Source organism: Giraffa tippelskirchi, chromosome 13 (assembly GCF_054371585.1).
Source record: "Giraffa tippelskirchi isolate mGirTip1 chromosome 13, T2T-mGirTip1v1.2.pri, whole genome shotgun sequence".
Lineage (NCBI taxonomy): Eukaryota > Metazoa > Chordata > Mammalia > Artiodactyla > Giraffidae > Giraffa > Giraffa tippelskirchi.
Window position 1 is genome coordinate 28,324,147 of NC_137287.1, and position 23,783 is coordinate 28,347,929.

General features: G+C 40.5%; 1 protein-coding gene across 50 annotated transcripts in view; it reads right to left on the reverse strand.

Moving 5' to 3' along the window:
- MRTFB (myocardin related transcription factor B) overlaps positions 1 to 23,783 on the reverse strand; it is a 227,198-nt gene that overhangs the window by 62,013 nt on the left and 141,402 nt on the right. For 5 of the 50 annotated variants that reach the window (XR_014072957.1, XM_081556393.1, XM_081556381.1 and 2 more), the window contains exon 1: positions 15,336 to 15,748. The exons of the other annotated variants lie outside the window; for them this stretch is intronic. Coding sequence is in view for 4 of the 5 variants with exons in the window: in XM_081556393.1 (XP_081412519.1) it covers positions 15,336 to 15,456 (121 nt within the window). In the remaining variant the exon portion in view is untranslated. Of the gene's footprint in view, positions 1 to 15,335; positions 15,749 to 23,783 lie in introns of those variants that run through there. 50 annotated transcript variants of the gene reach the window in all.

Here is a 23,783-nt window from a genome sequence, read left to right on the forward strand (position 1 = left end):
GACAAAAAACAATACTGTGTCAACATATGTGGTTTTTGCTTGTGTATTTTAGCTGTGCTGGGTCTTTGTTGCGGCTGGTGGGCTTGATTGCCTAACGGCACGTAGGATCTTAGCACGTAGGATCTTAGTTCTCGGCCAGGGATCGAACCTGCATTCCCTGCGTTGAAAGGTGGATTCTCAACCACTGGACCACAATCAAAGTCCCAACATAAATGTTTTGAACTTGCTCTTTTTTATATACAAGGAAAGTAAAAACTTTATTTTAACCACCATTCTGAAAAACGAAAGGTAGCTTATCTAATGGCAAAGAGGAAATTTCATTCTTTTTCACCATCAGAAATAGCTTAGCTAGTAAAAAGTATCATCTTTAAGTTCCTTTCTCCTGAATCTTAAATGATTAAAGCACTTCTAGAACAAGACTTTAGGATTAGTTTCCAATATGTAAAAGAAAAACAAACAAAAAAACCCTTAGAATAATGTCTTTCATATAATATTTATACCCCCTTCAAAATGTTTAGCTGCTTTCTGAATCAAGATGATTATGTCTATTCTCTTTTGTTTCTATAAATAGAATGTTTGAAATGTTTCCATAATATGACATAATTAAAGTGCCTTTTCACTCTAAAGAAAAAAACCCACATTAGCAGCATTTTAAACAACATACAGCAGTTTAGCATGAGTTGAATGAGCCAAAACAAAGCACAGTTTTTTGGCCAGGGGACTTGCAAGGGGACATCTGAGGACTGTGTATTACAAAAACAAGGCAGAAATGACACTTTCTGGGAAGCAGCAGAGCAGGCAGCCATGGTCTCAGAAATTCTTTATGAACAGCTAGTTTCAATTATGGGGTATGACGGGGGGTGTGGGGGGAGATGAGTGGTCGTCTGCAAGGCAGAGAGACGATCTGATGTATGTTATTTAATTACAAGACACAGGACAGAATAAACTGCAGAATTAGGAGGGGAGAAAAAACACAGGCAAACCCTGAGCCAGTCAAATGAAGGCTGGGTAAACCAATGGCAAAAGCAAAGATGGGAAACTAAAGAATACTCTAGTATTGACGATATATTAACTCTGAAGATGATATTAGGTAAAAAACACTAGTTTTTATTAGGTAAAAAACAGACCCTGGTTCCAGTTTTTTAAAATTATTTTTTAAGATGTTTGAGTAGTTAAGAGAATGAAGTAGTTGGACTTTGGCAAAAATTTATTATGCATTGTTAAATGTATTTAGGGGCCAGGTCCTAGAATAACAAAACAATTTAGAAAAACCAACATCTTCATATTATCTTTTGAACTTAGATACAGGAGGGATTAACTGGCCCCTAAGTAAGACCTTCGGAGAAGGAAATGGCAACCCACTCCAGTGTTCTTGCCTGGAGAATCCCAGGGACAGGGGAGCCTGGTAGGCTGCCATCTTTGGGGTCGCACAGAGTCGGACACGACTGAAGCGACTTAGCAGCAGCAGCAACAAGTAAGACCCTGGAGGAGGAAATGGCAACCCTCTCCAGTATTCTTGCCTGGGAAATCCCATGGACAGAGGAGCCTGGTGGGCTACAGTCCATGAGGTTGCAGAGTCAGATGTGACTGAGCGACTGAGCAGGAGTAAACCAAGTAAGACCTTAGAACAGTTACATCTGGGAGCTCCATTCAATCTTGGTTTCAGTGTTCTATCAAGCAGCATTTCAGCAGTCAAGTTTACAACGGCATTTGTTCAATCTTGTAAGGGGCAAATGACATCTTGAAAAAAATTTATATCAAAAGAGCAAAAGACTGATGAACTACATTTCCTATTCCTCAAAAGTAAATGTTTAAAAAGGTGGTGGTGGTTATTACTGTTACTACTACTACTTTAGATCACTGGTGAAGATCACTACTTTTTTTTCCAAATATAAAACCATAAGGATTAAAAAAAAAAAGTCATTACCTTCTTGCAGCAGTTTCAGGTTTATAACAAAATCAAGAGGGAGGTACAGAGAGTACCCATACACCCCTTACCATCAAACATACAGAGCCTCCTCATTATCAACAGCATTTAAAAAATTTAATTCTGTAAAGATCCCCATATTTTTAGTGCTTTATTGTAAATGGGTATTTTGTAGTTGCAGAGTAAGCAGTCACATCATGAATGCTTTCCTTCTAAACCTGGGACTTAGAAATGTATCAATATATGTACCACTAATTCCTCTATCTATCTATTTATTTATTTATTTATTTTATATTTGGGGTTTTTTAAAATTTTTTTTTATTTTTTTATTTTATTTATTTATTTTCTTTTAAGTTGGGGGCTAATTACTTTACAATATTGTAATAGTTTTTGCCATTATTCCTCTATTTAAAAACTCATGTTTTATAAGAATATTTCTATTAAAATAAAAGTGACACATGCACATAAAAAAGGGCATTTAAAAAAGTAAAAGGTGTTTTCTCAGATCAGTCTCTGTAGGCAAAAGAAACAAAGCTTTTTCACAGCAAAGGAAATCATAAACAAAATGAAAACCCAATCTGTTGCACTGGGAGAAACTATTTGCAAATGATGCTCCTGACAATACCCAAGATATACAAACAGATTATGTAGCTCAATATAAAAAAAAATCAAACAACCCAATCAGAAAATGGGCAGGAGACCTAAATAGACATTTCTTCAAAGAAGATATACAGATGGCCAAGAGGTACATGGAAAAAGAGGTTCAACACTGCTAATAATTAGAGAAATGAAAATCAAAACCACAATGATCTCACACTGATCAGAATGGCCATCATCAAAAAGTTTACAAATAATAAATGTTGGATTCTCACACTGTTTGTGAGAATGTAAACTGGTGCAGTTGCTATGGAAAACAGTATGGAGGTTCCTTAAAAAGCCAAAAACAGAGTTACCATATGATCTAGCAATCCCACTCCTGCATATGTAGCCAGAAAAAAATGAAAACACTATTTCAAAAAGATCCATGGATCCCAGGGCTTACTATTTACAACAGCCAAGACATGGAAACAACCCAAGTGACAATCAAGATGACTGATTTAAGAAGATGTGGTGTATATATAAGATTAACAGACACAAACTACTGTAACACATAAGCAATAAAGATGTACTGTATAGCACAGCGAACTATATTCAACATCTTGTAATAACTTTTAATGGAAAATAATCTAAAAATATGAATCATTTTGTGATACACCTGAAACTAACACAATATTGCAAGTAACTATACTTCACTTAAAAAAAAAGTGAAAGCCAGTCCATCCCACCAGAGACCTCCAGTCCTCCTCCACAAAGGTAACCACTATTAAATTTCTATGGTTCTAGAGAATGCTTTGTGAATATTCTGGCAATGTTAAATATAGACTATGCAAAGGAAATACATGGAATGGGATCATGCCATTCATATAGTTGATTTACTTAAAAAAAAAAACATGGAATCTAGGTCATTCTTCTTACTGGCTATAGCTAACATATGGATGTATCAATCGTATACACTTAAGTTCCCAGATTTCCTGCTATTCTTGTTATTAACAGTGCTGCAATGATTATCTTCATTTTGTGGCATCCTATATGTTTGTGCTTGTGTATAAACACTTAAATACAAATACACACAACATCTGAAATTTTGATAGAGTCACTCTGCAATCCAAATGGTTGCACCAATCTATTTCCCCATTTACAAGATAAGAGAGGACCTTTCTGTTCATCCCTTCCCCACAATATACATCATCAGGCTGTAAAGTAATTTTAAATCCAGAAACAAAGATCACTTACTCTTAGCCACAACTACCAACAATATCATGCTAAAGTAATAGTAAAATTTGATATACCTAGTGAGCAGTAAGGGAACAAGAATGATCAAAAGAATCAGTGAGGGTGATGGAGCTGGCTTTTGACCGAGTGCAGAGATACTCACAGTGGGTGTCAGAAGGACTGGTTAAGTTCTCTCTTGTAAACCATACATTGATTTATAAATTTGGTAGACCTTTTCTCGTATTCCAGGATAGAAACCTAGTAAGCACAAGGCTTCTCATTTTTTTTTTTCTTCAACTCCAACATAGCTGAGATATGTAATAGAGAGATTTGATACATATTTAGAACAAAATCAACACTATGTGGTAAAGGACTGGATGTTGTGTTTGAAGGAGAAAAGATAAAGATGATGCCTGGGATTCTGGCTTAAGAACCTGGATAGACCATTAACTGAGATAAAGAACACATGATGGCCATTTAGGGAGCTCAGTCTTAGATATGCCTGAATTAGAAGTGGAGATAGCAAAGTGACAATTTGTTCCACGGTTCCAGATTTCAGAAGGTAGGTCTCGGCAGGAGACTAAAATTTGGAAGTTGTCACTTATGTAGCATTTGAAGCCATGGGAGTTTGCCAAGGTAGAGAATATAGAAAGAGGAAGCAAGAAGCAAACCCAGGAGCAAGCTCCTAGGAAATCCAACTTAAAGCCCACTTTTATAGGTCAGATAGGGGGTGAAAGTCCAAAAAAGGAAACAAGCAGAAGATGCCCAAGGAGGAGGAGGAGCCTGGAGAGTGTGTGTAAAAGTGTTTCCAGAAGGGGATCATGACCAGCTGGGCCCAATGCTGCTGTTGCAACACATGGAGGAGCTGCTCTGTGGAGTGATGGATGGAAATGGGGCTCCAAGGGGTTAGGAAGTATGAGAATGACAGTAATGGAGGAAATGCTTTCAAGATGTTGAGCAGCAAGGCAGGAGGGAGGTGAAGGCTTCAGGGGTGTGGAACTTAAGGTTGGAACATACCTGAACAGGTTTATAAGTGATAAAGACCAAGAGGGAAAGGGGGTGGGGTTGGGGAGGGAGAGAACAGAAATGAATGAATATGAATGAGAATAAAGGAGAGAGTAAGAGGCAGCAGGTTCCCTGAAGGGGGGCGGGATTCAGGGGAAACAAGAACATCACTTCCTGCATCATGACAGGAGGGCACAGAGAACTGCGTGTGGCTGCAGGTGGGTTTATAAATTTGGTCTGGGATGTCCAGCGAATTTTCACATGATGGCTTTTAATCTCTCAGAGAAGAAGGAGGAAAGATCATCTGTTCAAAATGAGATGCATATGAAGGAAAAGTGAGTTTGAGGCCAGTGAAGAAGGTCTGAAATACTCATTGCAGACTGTGAAGAACAAGTTGGAAAAGAAAAACATGGTTATTTTCCCCTAAAATGCTCCAACTCATAATGTAACAGCTTAGGGGAGAGAAGTCAGTCCAGAAACAAGCAAATCACTCAATGGCTCTGAACTATATCATTTTTTATCAGAGAAAAAGACCACAAGATACAAAATTAGAACATTTGGGAGTTCTTTCTCAAGCTCATCACATAAAATTTTTAAGTTAAGAACAGTTGCAGCCCAGCAATTCCACTTCTAGGTGAACTGAAAATGGGTTCTCAAACACACACATACACACTCATGTTCAGAGCAGCACTAGTCACAATAGCCAGAAGGTGGGTACAGTCCTGATGCCATCAACACATGAACGGATGAGCAAATTCTAGTCTATCCATACAGTGGAATATTATTCAGCTGTAAAAGAAGTGAAGCACTGTATGTGTGACAACATGGATGAATTAAAAAAATATTACACTAAGAAGCCAGATGGCAACAGGTCGACTATTATATGATTCCATAGACGTGAAATATCTAGAACTAGTACATACAAAGAGACAGCTACTCTGGTGGCTGCCTGAAACTGGGGGTAAGTAACTGCTTCATGACCATGAGGTCTTCCCTTGGACTAATGAAAACATTCTGGAACTAGATAGAGGTGTACTTGCACAATCCTGTGAATACATTAAATGCCCCTGAAATCGTTCACTTTCAAGTGGTTACTTTTATGTCATGTGAGTTTTATCTCAACAGAAAAAATGGAACAGTTGGCAGAACAACAGACCTTAAGAAACCAATTACTCGATAATCAAATTTTTAAATTTCCACCCATGGCTGGCTAGCCCCCCTCACCATCATAATTCCATTAACCACCAATGGTGACTTCGTCTTCTAATGATTTGATGACTATAATAACAGCTATATATTACATTGCATTCCCTGCCACACCAAATTCTAGGTTTTGTTGTTTTGGGTGGGGCCTCTAATTCCCCTTCTAGACCTTGTCCTTATATTCTAGCACCTTTTACAATGCTTGCCATATAGAAACTTTAATAAATGTGTTTTACTTAATGTTGCATGGTGTACTTATAGCATATAACTGAGTTACTATTTTCTAAGGAAAGAGAATTCTAGCGAAATTAAAGAATAAATACCAAGAGGATTTTGTATGTGGCAAGTAAGTATCATGGGACAGAACCAGCACTTGTCTTGCTCAGTTGTATGAATTTGAGGCTTCAGACATTTTGGAATTGATGTTGGTGAAACCTAATTATATTGTTTTGAAGGTGAAAGAAGACTAAAAAAGGGAAGGCTAAGGGCAAAGGAGTAAAGAAGAGCATGGAAAACTGGTAGACAGTAATTTCACCTCCATTTACAATTAATGTGAAATTCAGCTTGTATTAGAGAAGTGTAAAAGTCAATCCTAAAGGAAACCAACTTTGAATATTCACTGAAGGGCTGGTACTGAAGATGAAGCTCCAATACTTTGGGCACCTGATGCTAAAAGTTGACTCACTGGAAGAGACCCTGATGCTGGGAAAGATTGAGGGCAGAAGGAGAAACGGGTGACAGAGGATGAGATGGTTGGATGGCATCACTGACTCAAACTCAGGGAGACAGTGAAGGACAGGGAAGCCTGGCGTGCTGTAGTTCATGGGGTCGCAGCGAGTCAGACACAACTTAGCAGCTGAACAGTAACAACAAAAAGCACTTAAGTACTCTCATAGATGGTAAAAAGAAGCAACCAAAGATTACAGACCTTTTGTTGTATTTTCATGGGTCTAATTTGCCAATTATAAAATAAAGTTCTTCAAGTTATTTAAAATAAAGGAATGCAAAGAGGCCAGAAATAAAATGGTGGTTTGTTTTGTAAGAGTCATGCTATCTGCACTTATTAAGCAAACTCCCACCACCACTTCCTGTCTGAAGCAAAATCAGAGTGACAGTATACACATAAATCTAAACCTCTGATACTACCAAGTACAAACAGCATTTTGATCAGGAATTTTTATGATTATTTTCCACTTAGAAAAAGGAGAGACAACATTGTTAATTTAAAAAAACAACAACATGCAAGTAAGTGTTTGAAAGTTAACCTTAGGATTTCTCTGGTGGTCCAGTGTTAAAAATCTGATTGCCAATGAAGAGGACATGGGTTTGATCCCTGGCCCAGGAAGATCCCACATGCCTTGGGGCAACTAAGCCCTGTGCCACAACTATTGAGCCTGGGCTCCAGAGAACGAGCCACGAATACTGAACCAGTGTGCTGCAACTACTGAAGCCTGTGCTCCCTGGAGCCCATGCTCTGCAAGAGAAGCCACTGCAATAAGAAGCCTGCACATTGCAACTAGAGAGTAGCCTTCGCTCGAATGCAACTAAAGAAAGCCCAGGCAGAGCAATGAAGACCTAGTGCAGCCAGAACAAACAAATAAATAAAAAAGAAAGTTAGCCTTAGACTGCCTCGGAGAGAAATACTGCCTTTTATCCAGAAAGTCTGCTGCATCCTTATGAAGTCCACTGGGGCTGAGGGGTGCAGGAGAAGAGGCAGGTGGTAGAAACATGTGGAATTCTAAACTACTATCCCTTGCTGGTAGGGAGGTCACAGTCAAGAATACAGCATTTACTCTCTATTAGAAATGAAAGAGCAAAAATGAAGTAAAAACTAAAAATGCAAGCAGTCCAGCCTGACGCACTGTAGGTTTCCCGCATTAATCTGCAGCATGAGGTCAGGAAGACAATGTTTTCAACACTCAGCCTTGGAAATTTACAGGCACTTTGATAACTCTGTGGTTGGCTGCTGCTTCTGTTTCCATGGAAACAGGCTGCTAAAAATGGGGCATGTTTCTTTAAACTGATCATACCTTCACACAAATTCCCCTCTCCTTTTTGTCAAAAGTTGGAATGAATTTAAAGTATGCTTCTCATGCTATGACAACGGGATGTCAAGGCAGGGGACCTGGTACAGAATGGCAGGGACAATATTAGCCTGTGGCAGACATACAGAAAGATATTACATGTACCTATGTGCATTTAAAGAAATCTTGCTTGGTTAAAAAGTGCAAATAAAGGACACAGTGGGAAAATGGAAGTATACCACAAACAACAGGCACTTCCAGAGTAAAATCATCTGCTTAACTGGTTGTCACCAGCACTGTACAGAGGCTTAAAAAAACCTGATTTTCCAGACAATTTTTAACCTGTAGGACCATGCTCGTTCTGCACCCACTATATGCCTAGATAAGATTGTTAACCCTCCATGGTTCCAAAAGAAAATAATGTTTATTTTTCTTATGTTGGGGGTAATTGAAGATTCTCTGTTTCCCTGCTACATTAGACTCTCAGTGTGCAGCTCTAGGCAAAGGTGCTGACAGCTGAGAGCTCTTTCCTAATCCCTCTGAAACGGGAAATGCACGCTGTACAAAAGACTCTGAAATGTCTTACTGTAAACTCCTTAGGCAGCCTCTCTGAATAAAAAGACAATTAATAACAAAACAGGAAAACAGGAGGATACTATTTACCTCCAGTTTTCCCCAGAACAGTAAGCACACGCTACTCTCTTGATCCTGGCTCAATATCTTGGTTTTTATTCCCATTTTGTGGATTCAGGAATGGGACACACCCAAACATCACACACAGCTGAACAACACTTGGACAACATGGGTTTGAACTGTATAGGTCCATTTATGTGTGATTTTTTTTCAATAAATATAGTACTTGTATTTTCATTTTACAGATCTTTAGTTAACTGTGGTGGAGGGGGAAGTGTATATGTTCAATCAGAGATCACGATATGTGGAATCAAAAGAATCAGGGGTTGAGTCCTGTCTCTGCCTAAACTGTTTCAGTTCCTGCCCTTGGTTGACTCATTTATCAACTCCATTGTTTCTGAGGCAGAGATAGCAGTACTCTCATTTTTGACTGCATGCAGCGGCGGCGGGGGTTGCCATTCCTAACTTCCACGCTGTTCACAGGTATACCTACCTGCCTACACACACACACACACACACACACACTCACACACACACATGCCAATTTGCCCACAAAAACAGAAGGAGAACAGAGAACTGTCACAAGTTGTGTGTGATCCTAATGTCACAGCAACTGCACATGATGATGCAGGTCAAAGGATGAGCTGCAGTTGTTCAGGCCAATGGTGTGGGGATGAGGTGGGGTGCAGTGGGAGAGGCCTTCTGGGAGAGAACAGCTGTGGAGGAGGGAGAAGGAAGACAGAGGCAGGGCTCCACTTGCTGAAGGGACCCGAGTGTGGGCGGCGCTCTCTCTACTTGAGGCAAGATTCCTGTTAAGATTCTGTTTGAGAAAAGGGGCCTGGACAAGGGTGGGGGCTGCGGTGAAACACAGCTGTTGACAAACGAAGTATTTTTGAGGTAGGACTGACAGATTCAGCAACTAGATGTGACAGGCTGTGAGGAGGAGGTCAAGGAAGGTGTCGGGGATCGCTCCCATTCAGGTTCCCGCAGTAAGCCGATGGAAGGACAGAGGCGCTGCTGACTGAGTCAGGAGATCTTGGCGGAAATGAGCCTCGGGAATGTTGATGAGTGAGGCCCAGAGGCCAAGAGAGACGCCTGGCACTCGGAGTCTTCCATCCTCACTCATTCAGACCTAAGCACACAGAGGTTTCTTCTGCTCTCTCTTTTACGTGTGTGTGTGTGTGTGTATTTTAACTTCTGTGTTATCACTCAGTTTCCTGCCTTCCAGGCTCTGAGCTCCTTGAATGCCATAGCTTATAGAGGTTTATAACTGCGGGCATGATGCTGTGAAAAAGCACTCAAATTTCTGCTAAATAAAATGATTTCCAATAAAATGTTAAATTATATCATTTCATCTCACAGGTAGCATATACCCATTTTTAAAAGACACTGAATTACATCTGGGAAGAGGCATCTTACTTTTTCCCTCCATACCTGTATGTTATTTGAATTTAAGAACCATATCTTACACTTCAAATTTATTTAAACAAATTAATTTAGTGATCTCTCAGTTGTACAACACTTTTAAATTATGTAGAACACTGGCAGGACATGAAGAAAGAAGAAATTCCCCAAGAAGCAAAAATAGATGTTGCAAAGTTCATGTGCTTAATTTCTAGAAGAAGGCTAGCTAGCATTCTCTATTTCACTTCCTATTTGTCTGCTTCTCCTAGTACGACAATAAATTTTAGTTGCATTAACAACAGAATCAGGATTCCACTGTTACCTTTTATTTGTTGCTTACTTTTCAAGATTACAAGCAGCGAATCAGAAAAGGCAGAATGTGGCAGATGACAAAGATCAAATAATAAATAACAATTCGATGAATCTAGCAATGATCCAGAGATCATTCTCTGTGTAGGCAAATGGTTTTCTACACTACACCAATGACTTAAGGCCCCAATGCCTATGTTCTGGGGTAGCCTTTAATTTATAACTGAATTTTAAATTATATGTGAAGGTAATAATTCAAACGCTTACATTGTTTAAGAAGGCTGCTGCTGCTGCTGCTAAGTCGCTTCAGTTGTGTCCGACTCTGTGCGACCCCATAGACAGCAGCCCACCAGGCTCCCCCGTCCCTGGGATTCTCCAGGTTTAAGAAGGCAGGGAGGGATATAATATTCTTCAAATACTTAATGCATAATAGTAGTATATCTATGAGAGGCAGGACACTGGAGGTGAGGTATAAAAATTATTCAAACAATGACACTATCTCTAAGAAACAGTATGGTCTAACAGTGAGGACACAGTAGCAAAAGGTGACATGCCATAAACAGATGCAAAGCAAGTCACTGGGAGGATATGATAGAGAAGAAATTAATTTTACGTGACAGGTTCAGGTGACTTTCTTTAGGAAATGGCACAGGGATTGGGTTTTAAGACACTCTGGACCTGCAAAGCTGGGATGAGCAGTTTCCCAACAGAATTTCCAGCGGTGATGGAAATGGTTTATAAGCTGCATGGTTCTTAACCACATGTGGCAACTTAGCAGTTGAAATGTGGATAATGATTTTACTTCCTTTTTAATGATTTTAAATTTAAATGAGGCTAATAATGTACAGTGCAGGTACGGTATGTATAGCTCCTGTCACTCAGAAAAGTTCCGGTGCTTTGATAAAGGTATTTATTTAATCTGTCTTTCCTAGGCTGAACTACTCAGAACATCTCAAATGTGCTTTTTTTTCCCCATACACAGATCTCCTATAGCCATGTCCCAGTGCACCACGTTAATCCACTTCACTTTCTACGACACAATCTTCGACAAATTTTCACATACTTTATCCCAACTGCTATTCCCAGTCTGTGACAGAATTGGGAATGTAGTTCCCTAAATCTATAACTCCTCCCCTCAACATCCACAGTTGAGCCACACAATGAAAGCAGTCCAGATTCCTGAGTCACTTCTTAGAGGACCACTGACTCGGAGAGCTGCCTAACCCATCTGGGACTAGGTTTTAAGCAAAAAATGCACTTTCATTAGTTAAAACATTGAGTTTGGGGGCTGTTTGTCAGAGCATGTAGTTTAGTCAAAGTAATTAATATACAAGCCAGTTTTCTTTTTTTGGTTATTTTCACCATTAGAAAGCTCTGTATATTGAACATCAATTTTTCCTCTCTCAATTAATTTAATACCATTTGTCTTTGATAAATATGGGATATCACTAGTTGGTAGCACTGGCGTTATGATTCATTATCTCGATAATGCTTGATATTAAGCCACTTATCTGAATTAAATCATCTCAATTTATTTGACTTTCCCTCAAGTTTTGTGATTATTAATTTGTAAGTTGTCAAGTCAGTGATTTGTAACATCCTTCAGCTGTTAGAACCAGAAATTAAATTAAATCTCATCTACGTTGAGCACTATTAGAAAATGTTCTGAACCTTTCATGGATAAATCAAAAGTTGATATTCCTTACTGCTGCTTTGAGAAAAGAAACTAGTCTAAGGAAAATGTCCTATTTTGAATCTGATCAGAATTTATGACATTTATTGCTATTTCTTAACTACAGCAGAAAATAATTAGATTCTCCAACTATACTCATAGGTAGGTATTTACCAAAAAAGTTTATGTAAGCATTAACAAAACTGTGAGGAGATGTGCTTTATAATCCAAACAATTCTCTTATATGTGGTGACAACTATTTGCAGGCAGTTGACACTTGGAACATTTTTCTCATAAAGTTTCAACAGGTATTACTAAATTTTCTTGTTAATGTGTCACATAAATTTTGAAACCCATGACTACCTGCTTTCCCCCTATAATAATTTCAGCTAATTAGCACTGTCAACAACAAGAATTCTAATATGTCCCCAAATAAGTAAGAACTAGAGCAACTGCTTGAGAAGCAGAGCAGACTGCCCACCCCTTGCAGCAGACACCGTCACCCAGCTGTGGTTAGATGATTAGAATTGAATGGATCAAAATCTATCCTTCCTTCCTTACCTGAAAACTTTTTATTCAGGCATTTAAAAAAATCCCAGAGGTTGTTCTTTCAAACAAATACAAAATCCAACTTTGCCAAAAATGAACATGAACACCAAACTGGTTCATGTGAAAGATAATAACTATTTCAAATTAGTATCCCTCAACATGAGGCATAAACCATAGACATGACTGATGGTCAGAAATTTGTCTTTTGACAAGAGGGCATTGGACCTAATTAGCCTCCAGGGCATTTTAGTGTTTGAACACTGCTGCCACATCAGTCAACTTTCACGGATTCATAAAACTGATGCATTACCCAGGACCTAGAAACAGACAAAACTCAGCAGTGGCCTGTCGCCTGAGTCTGACAAGCTGGCTGGTGGTGTTCATCTGCAGACAGTGACTGTGACACATTAAATTCCAGGGGTTCAAGCCTGCATAGGAACCTAGCCATTTTCATACAAAGCCAGGTAAACAGAAGCTTTCTGCATAATTCCTCCTAGTTTTTTCTGTTCTACTTAAATTCAGGTCTAATCCTCTTTCAGTATCACTACCTTTGAGGTAACAGATCACTTGTGATATCTAATTTTTTTTGTTTTTTTGCCCTCTGCCCTATCTCTAGCAAAAAATAAGCAGAAGTACAGTCTGTTAAGACAGAAAGCAAAGCCTAGTCAGTGCAGCTGTAGTGAGACAGATTCATTTTATCATCCAATCATTGCTGTGGAGTGTTTAAAAACATGAAAGTTCTCTTCCCATATACCTCTTTATACCAATGAATTTACATGAAAGTAACAGACTGGTGTGCTGCAGTCCACTGGGTTGCCAAGAGTTGGATGTGACTGGGCGACTGAACAACAATAGATATAAATACTTCTCTACTTTGTCAATATATACAGGATTTTAAAAATTAAATTTTAAGTAGAAGGGAAAGGCAACAAAGGGTTGTAAGAGGGATGGTTAAACTGGCATTCAACTGGGCATCTCATAAAAACACTACCAAGTAGGTATTGTTTATCTTCATTGTACAAAGGTGGAAACTAAGGCTCAGAGCAGTGAACTTGTCCAGGGTCACAGAGCTAGAAAATGGGATTTGCTCCCAAGTATATCTCACTTTAGGGTCTGTGCTCTTGCTCTGTGACATTATACTGTGGTACATGTATAAATTTGTATAAATTCAAAGTATAGTCACAGTGGTTAGGGAAAGAATTGGTACATCTCAAGGCAGTTTTGTTGTTCCTGTTGATAATTCTCCTACCCTGTTTTTATATTTTTAATTCTTTCTCTCTGTGCTCCTTATCATACTGCTATTGTGACATCTTTTTATTTCTCCAATTCCATTTTCCTCTACTTTCCCAGTTTTTCAAGTAGCATAAAAACTTAAAAATGTATGGTGCTAACAGGAGCTTAACACTAGAACTTGACTTATACCATACATAAATAATCCCTTTTTTAAGTTAATGATTTTAAAAATATAGGTTCCCCTCAGTGAGACACTAGAATGTGTCCTAAAAACTCCACTGGTATTGATTTTATGAGAAATCTACAAGATGATTTCCAGCCAGGAGCAGAGGCAACCCCATTGTCTGGTTCCTGGCAACAGCTATTTATACTTCATTGTGTGTCGTCTGTTTCCATCTAGATGTTTTTTTTCTACCAGTACCCAAAAGAAGTTCAACTCCAATAAGAAACAACTACTGTTTATTATTATCTTTTAAATACGCAACAATCTATCATCATATTCTCATATTCTCAATGTATAAAGCAAGAAAGGAGGAATATCATTTTGAAAGAAGCTCAAATTGCAGCTGGGGAAGATAACTACATTTACTGTTTGGGTCTCTAGAAGATGAGGAAGAGCCAGTGGAGAGGTGAGAGGGCGGCTGATGGCAGGAGCTGAAGGTAGATAAAATGAAGAGAGATTCTTATGGGGTTTTTTTCCTCCTGAAGAATACTAGAAACAAATTTCAAATTAAACAAGCATTGAGGGGGGTGATTTTCAAATCTCAAATTCAGGAAGAACTTATTCGCAGAAGATTCTGAGTCTCTTACTCCATGGCCCTCGGTCTCCAGCTGCCAACAGTAAAGCACCCTGGGCACTGGCCTTGCCACACTGGCGTGCCGGGGCTCAGGACAGCAATGCCCAGACCTCTGGACGTTTTCCTAATCAGGGGGGCACCTCTGCAGTGGCTGCGAACAATTACTGACAGCATTCATAAGCGTATTCTATGCTTTGTTAAAAAAAAACCCACAAGACTACGCAATGAGCTTAAAAAAAAAGGATGCAATATAACCAAATAAACCAATCATTTAAAGATATAACTAAGAAAGACCTACCTATTTTCCTGGTTTTAAACAATAAGTCATACACATGTTGATTGGAAAAAAAAAACAAAACCATTTTCCTGGAATTATGTGTTTTGTCAACCTAACAGGAGCAGGGTTCTGAGTAAGACCGAAAAGGAAATGGCCTCTCCTAAACTGGGGGTGAGGGGCACAGAAAAATGGGAGAACATGAGAAAATATACGCAAAATGAACCTGGAAGCATCTTACTGAAATGAGGACTGGCTTCTTAAGTCCCCTTACTGTATTATTGCCAAATCCCTCGAGTTCCATCAGTTAATGAATCTTCAGCAAGAGCTACCGAGTACAGCATTATGCTTTCATTTCAAAGAACTTACAGCGTATAAGGTACATGAGTGGACGGAGGGCAGACACAAGGCGTGGGAAGGAGACACACATGCTCAGCCTGGCTCACGGGAGGGTAAATGTGGCCGTTTTGCCCCTGTCCACAGACAGACTGACCTTCCTTGAGACTTTTCTGGTGGCTCCCTTCAAGGCATTCCTTTTCTTTGAGTGGCTCGAAATCGCCAGCAGTTAAAATCTCCGGGAAGCCCTGTTGCTGCTTCTTGGAGCTATCGATCATGGTGAGAGGCTCCTGGAGACAGGCAGCATCCAGCAGAGGAAAAGCTCAATCTGTCGACCAGCAGAGGCCGGCACTGGGAATCCTCTGGTCCCCGCCGGGTGCCGGCTGCCGGCCACCTCCTCACAATACCCCGATCCCTGGGCAGTTATATCTTTAAGCAGCTGAAGGCAGCCGTTACCCTTTCGTTCCCAGCTTGACCTGCAAATCCACTCCTGCTGCTGGAAGCCTGAAACTCTCTCCCACATTGGGAGGCAGAGCCACGGAGGCACGATGCTGAAATCCCACCCCTTTTCCCAGCCAGCCCCCTTTCCCTTGCCATTCCAGCCTCCCCCGCACTCGGGACTTCAATCTGCAGTTTGATGGTCCGCATCATCTGACAAACTCTGACTCAAGCAGTTAAAAATAAATCCCCTAGTTGTTAAAAGAGAAGACTTTGCTGATACCTAAGAAGACAAATTGCTGCCTGTGGTCTCTCTCCGGCTCTCTATAAACACAGCCGTAGGCTGTGGAAATACTTTCTATCAGCCAGCCAAGCACATCCATTACTCATTAAGTTCTCCAGCTAAACAAACGGTGGTCTATGGCATCTGAAGGAAGAGGGTCTTATCGCAGCAAAGCCACCACAGTGAATAAACGTGCTCCTAGCATATCTGGATAAAAACAGAAGCATGTCACCACCAACTGCTCTCGTGGGCTGCTTTTTCCGCGTCTGGCTCTCCCGGCACAGCCACTGCCGGTGCTCCCTGTCACAGGGAGATGCCCGTAACTGCAGCTTTCTGCCTGCGCCAATGCAGACCCAGGCGGCAGTTTTCCTTTGTGCCACTAGTCGGCTGAGAGAGTTAACATCGCCATGATTGTGGGAAGAAAAAATCTCCCCTGTACTGAAGGCAGACACGGAGAGCTTCTAGTTCATAACATATTCTACCGGTGACCAGCCAAGTTTAATTTCACATGAGCTATCAACAATGGGCACCTCTCCCCTGGGTCACTGGCTTCCACTAGGCACAGGGATGCTGCCTGAAGGAAATCTACAGGTAAGGCAACTCCAGGCAAAGTGGAAATGCCTGCTTTTACACACACCAAACACCTATCTATCCAGAGCTGGAGCCAAAAGAATCTCATTTTCACGGTTTGAAGTCAGCTCCTATGAAAAGAGCTCCCATAAAACCCATTAGAAATTCTAAGAGTAGGAGACTGAGTCCTCTTCCATGAGCAATCTGTTTTTGTTTTGTTCACTTTTTAAGTAATCAACATCTAACAGAGTGCCTGGAATAGTAGGAGGGAGTTCTCAACAAATACTTGTTGCATGACTGAGTGTATGAATGAAAGCAGAAGACCATATTCAGAGCTATTCTGGTAAAACTCAGAGTTCTGAAGAAGTCCTAGATCAGTGACCAAGAATCACTAATTTCTAGATGAACTACATGCTCTTTAAAGGAAGCACTGCTGCTGCTGCTAAGTCGCTTTAGTCGTGTCCGATTCTGCGCGACCCCATAGATGGCAGCCCACCAGGCTCCCCCATCCCTGGGATACTCCACGCAAGAACACTGGAGTGGGTTGCCATTTCCTTCTCCAATGCATGAAAGTGAAAAGTGAAAGTGAAAGTGAAATCGTGTCCGACTCTTAGCGACCCCATGGACTGCAGCCTACCAGGCTCCTCCATCCATGGGATTCTCCAGGCAAGAGCACTGGAGTGGGGCGCCATTGCCTTCTCCACAAGGAAGCACACCTTCTCTTTAAAGGAAACCACACACACACACTTTGTGCATGTGACACGACCCCTTTCTGGCAAAAAGAAAGGCTTACATTTTTACAGCCTGGAAAAATCAATATTCTCTTCCTCATTTAACAGAGATCGGGACTGGATCAAGATTCTTTCCTTTGTCCCTGGTTCCAAGGCTCGCGTGCCCTAAATCCGTGCTGTTCTAGAAAGATAGCTATCTATCCTTCTTCAGCGTCTCTCGAGAATGGGATTACACAACACATGGCATGCTTCTTGTCAACTGAAATTCCTTCTGAGGCAATTTAAGCCCATTGCTGGTAGTCTAAACCCCTGCAGGAACAAACAGGCATGAACTTAACACACTTCTCAAAAATGCCCTCAAATGCTCTGCTACTATTTCTGATGCTAAGGCCTCCATTCTTCTAAATTAACTGTTCCTACACCTTTAAAGAAGTAAGAAAAAAAAACAAAAAACACACATTTTTTTGCAGACATTCTTTGGGCCAGTCCAAAGAAGGCTTTGCAAAGATTATCTCATTTAACCCCCAATAGTCCTTTGTGATCACTATGATTATTTGTACATTCTAGAGATTTTATACACCAAGAAAGACCAAAGTCTTGTAAGCTTGTAAGCAGCAAATCTGAAATTCAACCAACACTGGCACTGCAGTGCCTGCTGTCTTCTAAAACATGCTCTGTTTCTAGGCTTTAGTTGGATCTTGGGAGAGGTTTAACAGCAGAGACCATTACTGGTTATTGCCTTCGAGTAATCCTACTCCTGGTGAGGGAGAAGGAAGGCAACGTAATCATACTAGAGTGCTTTGATGAATCAATTTAACGTCTCCTGAAATAACAACAGCAGCCAACTTTGTTTAGTGCTTACAATGAGCCACAGTCTAAGCGCTCGTCATATATTATCTCATTCATTCTGTTGACAGACCTGTGATTTCAATGTTGGTATCCTAATTTACAGACTTTCCAGGTGGCTCAGTGGTAAAGACTTGGATAAGGGAATGGCAACCCACTCCACTGTTCTTGCCTGGAGAATCCCAGGGACAAGGGAGCCTGGTGGGCTGCCGTCTATGGGGTTGCACAGAGTCGGACACGACTGAAGCGACTTAGCAGCAGCAGCAGTGGTAAAGAACCTGCCTGCCAATGGAGGAGACACAAATTCAAGCCCCGGGTCAGGAAGATCCCCTGGAAAAGGAAATGGCAACCCACTCCAGTATTCTTGCCTGGAGAATCCCAAGGACAGAGAAGCCTGGTGGACTACAGTCCATGGGGTCGCAAAGGGTCAGACATGACTGAACGTGCATGCATGTATATCCATCCTAGTTTACAGATGTGAAAACTGAGGCCTAGAAAAATCAAATATTTTGCAAGAGTCACATATCTTGTAAGTGGTGGCCACGGTTCCAAACACACAGCTTTGCAGGGTCCACATTCTTAATTGCTTTGCAAAAGGAACAACAAAAACAATAAACCCCAACACTCTATTTTTCAGGGATGCTACTTTTAAAATTGTACTCATCTGTTTTTTGGCCCCAGGTTTAGAAGCCTGAGTAGATTCAAAGCTCCATCAGCCATTTAAAAACCCTTTATTGGCCATGTTTGTGTGTGTATATAGTGTGTTAAAACGGAAAACAGTCTTCTCTTAAGGATCCTCTGCAAGCTTATTATTTTTTATCTGATAAACATAAAAGATCTCAAAATAAGGAAACATTTTCTGGCTGTAGATTTGTATTAAAAGTCTTGCCTCTGTAGTTTTGAAAGGGAATAATAATTTCTCTAGTGGTGAATAGGCCTGAAAGGACATTTTGCTATTTTAAAAAATCTGAAATAATTTCACATTCAAAGAGCCCTATTTCCATGAACCATCTGCGAGGAGGCTCTGACACAATACCTCTTTACCCTACGTGCTCTGGTTTGTAATTCCTACAAACAAGGCTAATTCTCCAACAGAACCACAATATGACCATCAATATCAGGAAATTAATGCCGATGTATCACTGCCACCTACAGACTCCGTTCACATTCTGCCAGTTGTCAGGACATCCTTTATAGCAGAAGGACCCAGACACCCAAACCAGGATCACATATGGCACAGTTTGGGTCTCTCTAGTTTTCTTCCATCTTCAACAGTTCTTCAGTCTTTCTTGAGGTTTCTTTCCTTGACTTTTGAAGATTACAGGGTGGTTACTTGATACAGTTACTCTCAGTCTTAGTTCTTTTGATGCATCTTCAAGATTAGATACAAGTCATAGCAGGAGTATTTTTGGCAGGAATACCATAGCAGCAGTGTGTTCTTTCCACCCCATTAGGTGGTAGGGGACAAACTCAGTTTCTCCCATAGCTTACGGTGTTTATCTTGACTGATTTGTTAAAATGGCACTAGCAAAATTCTTTGCTGCAAAATTAATTTTTCTCTTGGTAATTAATTATTTCATGGGGCTGAGTTATTTATTACTAGAATGACTACCAAATGATGGTTCTGAAAATTCTATCATTCCTTCTACATTTATTAGTGGTACATCCTACTGTAAGAAAAAATTCTCTTCAAAAATTCAGTTTATGTTATCTATTTATAACAGTAAGGACTTGGTAACTCAAATTTCATTCAATGTGTTATAAACTGTTCTGATCATTACTTATTTTGAAGCTCAAATAATTTCAGATTTGGCTCACGGGAATCCCCTTGAACTGGCTTCAGTTTCTTACTGCTCTGATCTCATCATTCTTTGAGCACTTTCTTACTTTTTGGCATTAAGATGTTCCAAGCTCACCTTTTACTTTTCCTGCTCTGTTGAGAAACCAAGGTGTGAATTCTGGGTGTGCTCAATGCTATTTGGGGGTCACTATTCCCAGGCCTTTTCTGAGTCAGACGTGGGATATATGTCTGAGTCTATGTGTATCTGTGTGTGTAAGCACAAATGTATTTATGTGTCTATTAACTGATGTAAATATAGACCTATATTTAAGTATGCACATCTGTATGTATATATATATATATATATATATATATACTGAAAACCGTGTGTTCACCCCAGTGCCTCTGCTTCCAATCCAGCCCCACCGGGTCATGCTCAGTTTCTTCCTTTTCTATATTTGCAGAGTCCTCCTCCTATAGTGAGAATCTTGTCCCAGGGGTCTCTGCCACCCCACTCATAGATACCCCGTTCACCCCATTACTCTCACAGCTGTGGCCAAACCCTAGGCAGGTATGTCTCCCCACCCAAAGGCTCTGAAGCCCTGCACTGGACCTCTGCCCCCCAACCCACAGGGCAGCTGCCTTGCTCAGCCCCACTTAATGTCTTTCCGATTGAATCAGGGCTGGTGAGAGGAAGGAGACTTGCTTTCCCGTCTGGTAAGAAGAGCCCACAGTTGTCACGTGGACTGCTTTCCAATACGTCTGCCCTGTTCTTTACTAAATGTGCTACAGCATCAACATGTGGCACTTGGCTCATTGTCACAAGTGGCATTTAACTTCAAATGATAAGTGACTTAATTCACTTTGGCTACGATAAATCTGCTTCCACAGTGTTTGTGTCTATACACAAAAGAGTTGTTTTAGTATGAAAGAAAGTTCCATAAATCAAGTCTATTTTCCCACTACCCCAAGCATAGATATTTAATAAGCGTGAGAAAAGCTGTATGGCTTGAGACTAGGAACAATCCAAGAGAGGCTTCAGGGAATCAGAACAGAAACAAACATGGCTCAAGGGACCTACACAAAAACTTGGCAGAGTCAACATACGCTTATAAAACTGCTGACGAAAAAGACCATCAGTGTGATAATGCTGTGTTTCAGTAAGGAAAAACCTGAGGATGTTAATGTTCCACCAACGTAAAACACATTCAAAAGTAATGAGTAAAGTAATTAGCAGCAGAACGCAAGGAGACCGCTAAAGACTGTGTGTACTTCTGCAGCATTCTGGGCCCCAGGATTGAGGAGGATGCTTGTCTTTTTGTCTTCCACCTCCTGGTGCTTTGGAACAGGTATGCATCGGGCCATTCACTGAATCAAATGCGAGCACTCTGGGGCTTCTTTCGCACAGTCTGAGCACAGTATCATGACACTTGTGGAGACGTAATTAGTCATGTTGGATCCATTTAGGGAGGAAAAATTTCAGTCCAGTTTTTTTCCCTCAAGATGCCATATTTTCAGTGAGATGCATATACGATCCCTAATTTTCTCCTTTTTAACATTATAAATACAATAAAATATGACATTTTAGATGATTACTAAATGGCAAATCCCAATGATTTCATAATTATTAAGCCCAAGTAGATAACCCTGATAATTTAAAACATTTTTTGTAAACAAGGATAGTTACAGTGCTGTCTATGAAATCAGGCAACATATCTGAAAAGTCATTCATTTTTACCACTGTTTAAATCCATGGACATTGTATCCACTGCATATAAAAAGAGATTATAGAAGTGACTGTTCATGAGGATACATTTTTCTGCTATTTCCAAGATAATAAGATTTTGAAAGAATATCAGTGATTTGAAGAACTAAGTATTGTAGCATAACTGAACACTGAAACAGGGCTGAACAGCATAATTCACTGGGTTTGTAATCTGTGCCTATCATGCCCTTCCATCCTAGAATGCAGCCAGAACTGGCACGGATGGCACTTCCCTCCTGTGTTTGCTTTATCCTCTCTGAAGATGTGGCCAGGTTTGTCAGGACCACAACTGTACCATTAACACTTTGCTGACTAACATCTGCTTAAGCTGAGGGGAGAGAACTTCCTGTGGGGCAGAGCAACTGGTGGGAGAAGGGGTTTCCTTGCTCTTCCAGGTGAGTCCTCACGGGACAGTGGCACCACCCAATGGCAGTATTCTGACTGCATCTCAGAGACTGGGGCCCTTTGTCTCCTTCTGTCCAAATCCTTCGTAGGGACAATCAAGAGAGGACAGGATATACTTTATCAGATTTAAGAAAGTCATCCAAATCCTTTCTCTACTTCTAAGCCTGAGAGTTACTTTATAAACATACAAATACAGACAACTGGCTGAAGATTTACAACCAAGAGCCTTCCTTAGGTTGTATTTCTTCAAAGCAGACTTCCTTAAATTCTGAGTTATGGAATGTAAGGGAGAATGAAATGACGACAGCTTTGAAGGTTCAGCAGAGATAGAAGGGAGGAGTGAGAAGTTAAGAGGATCAAGTCCTAGTGAAGACTGGATGGCATGTCACCCAGTTATGACCTGTGTGAGGCTGAGGTCAGCACTTGTAACAAAGAAACTGATTACCATAGTGTTTCTTGATCTTTTCTACATTTTAGCTCCTGACCCTTTTAAATATAATTTTTCCTCATCACTTTTCCTTGAAATTTTAATACCACAGATTCACTGTATATATTTATGTACTCTATGTATATCTGTACATTAGTGAAAATTGCTTAGTCGTGTCCAACTCTTTGTGACCCCATGGCCTACCCAGTCCATGGAATTCTCTAGGCCAGAATACTGGAGTTGGTAGCTTTTCACTTCTCCAGGGGATCTTCCCAACCCAGGGGCTGAACCCAAGTCTCCCACATTGCAAGCGGATTCTTTAGCAGCTGAGCCACAAGGGAAGCCCAAGAATACTGGAGTGGGTAGCCTATCCCTTCTCCAGCGGATCTTCCCGACCCAGGAATTGAACTGGGGTCTCCTGCATTGCAGGTGGATTCTTTACCAACTGAGCTATCAGGGAAGCCCCTGTACATTATACATTATCTGTACATTATATATTAAAAAAATATATATATATTTTTGCCCATCTTCCAAGAACCATTTTTCACTCCTGTTGAGAATGCTTAATGTACGAGAAGGAAAGCCAGTATTTCCTCTTCGTTGAGGGAAAAAAACAGTAAGACAATAAGAATGAACTGTGTGCAGGAAACTCTCAATGAGAAAATAACAAATGCTCACCATCTGTGATAATGGTTTTTAGATCACAAGTAAATTTAGCAGGACTTTGAGGGTCTTTATGACCTGCAGCAGCTCTGAGGGAAACGCATATTGATATTTGGTTTATTAAAAAAAAGTGCAGTTCAGCTATGAAATGATGTGTTTTCAAGTTGCTCTGCTGGTGAACACATCCTTAATCCTGGTTTCCTCACTCCAACATTCCTTTTTACCAAAAGTGAAAGCTTGTGGGTATTTCCTTTTTACTAAATTTACGTGTGATCTTTCAGAGGCATGTATTAAGAAAAATTGGTAATTTGATTTCAGGAGGAAGATAAGATCACAGATGGATTTTATGAAGGTTAGAGGCAGGATGGTTTGGGGGAAGGAACACGACTTCAGGGTTAAACAAAATTCGCCTGCTGAAATCTGTGAGATCTTAGAAAAGTGGTAACATCATTGTGCTGGGGCTGCCTCATCTATAGAAGTGCATTAACAATGATAACAGCAGCAGCTGTTTTCTGTGATTATAAAAATCAGGAGAAAATGCATATAAAATTCCTAGGACAGGCACGATAGGCACTTGCCAAATGGTGGAGTCTTTTGGGGCTCACTTTTGGAATGATCTCCTTTGTCTGCTTCCCCCAAGGCTCCCTATCTGCTAAGTGTGGGGTTTCTCCAGCAAACACACACACACACACACACA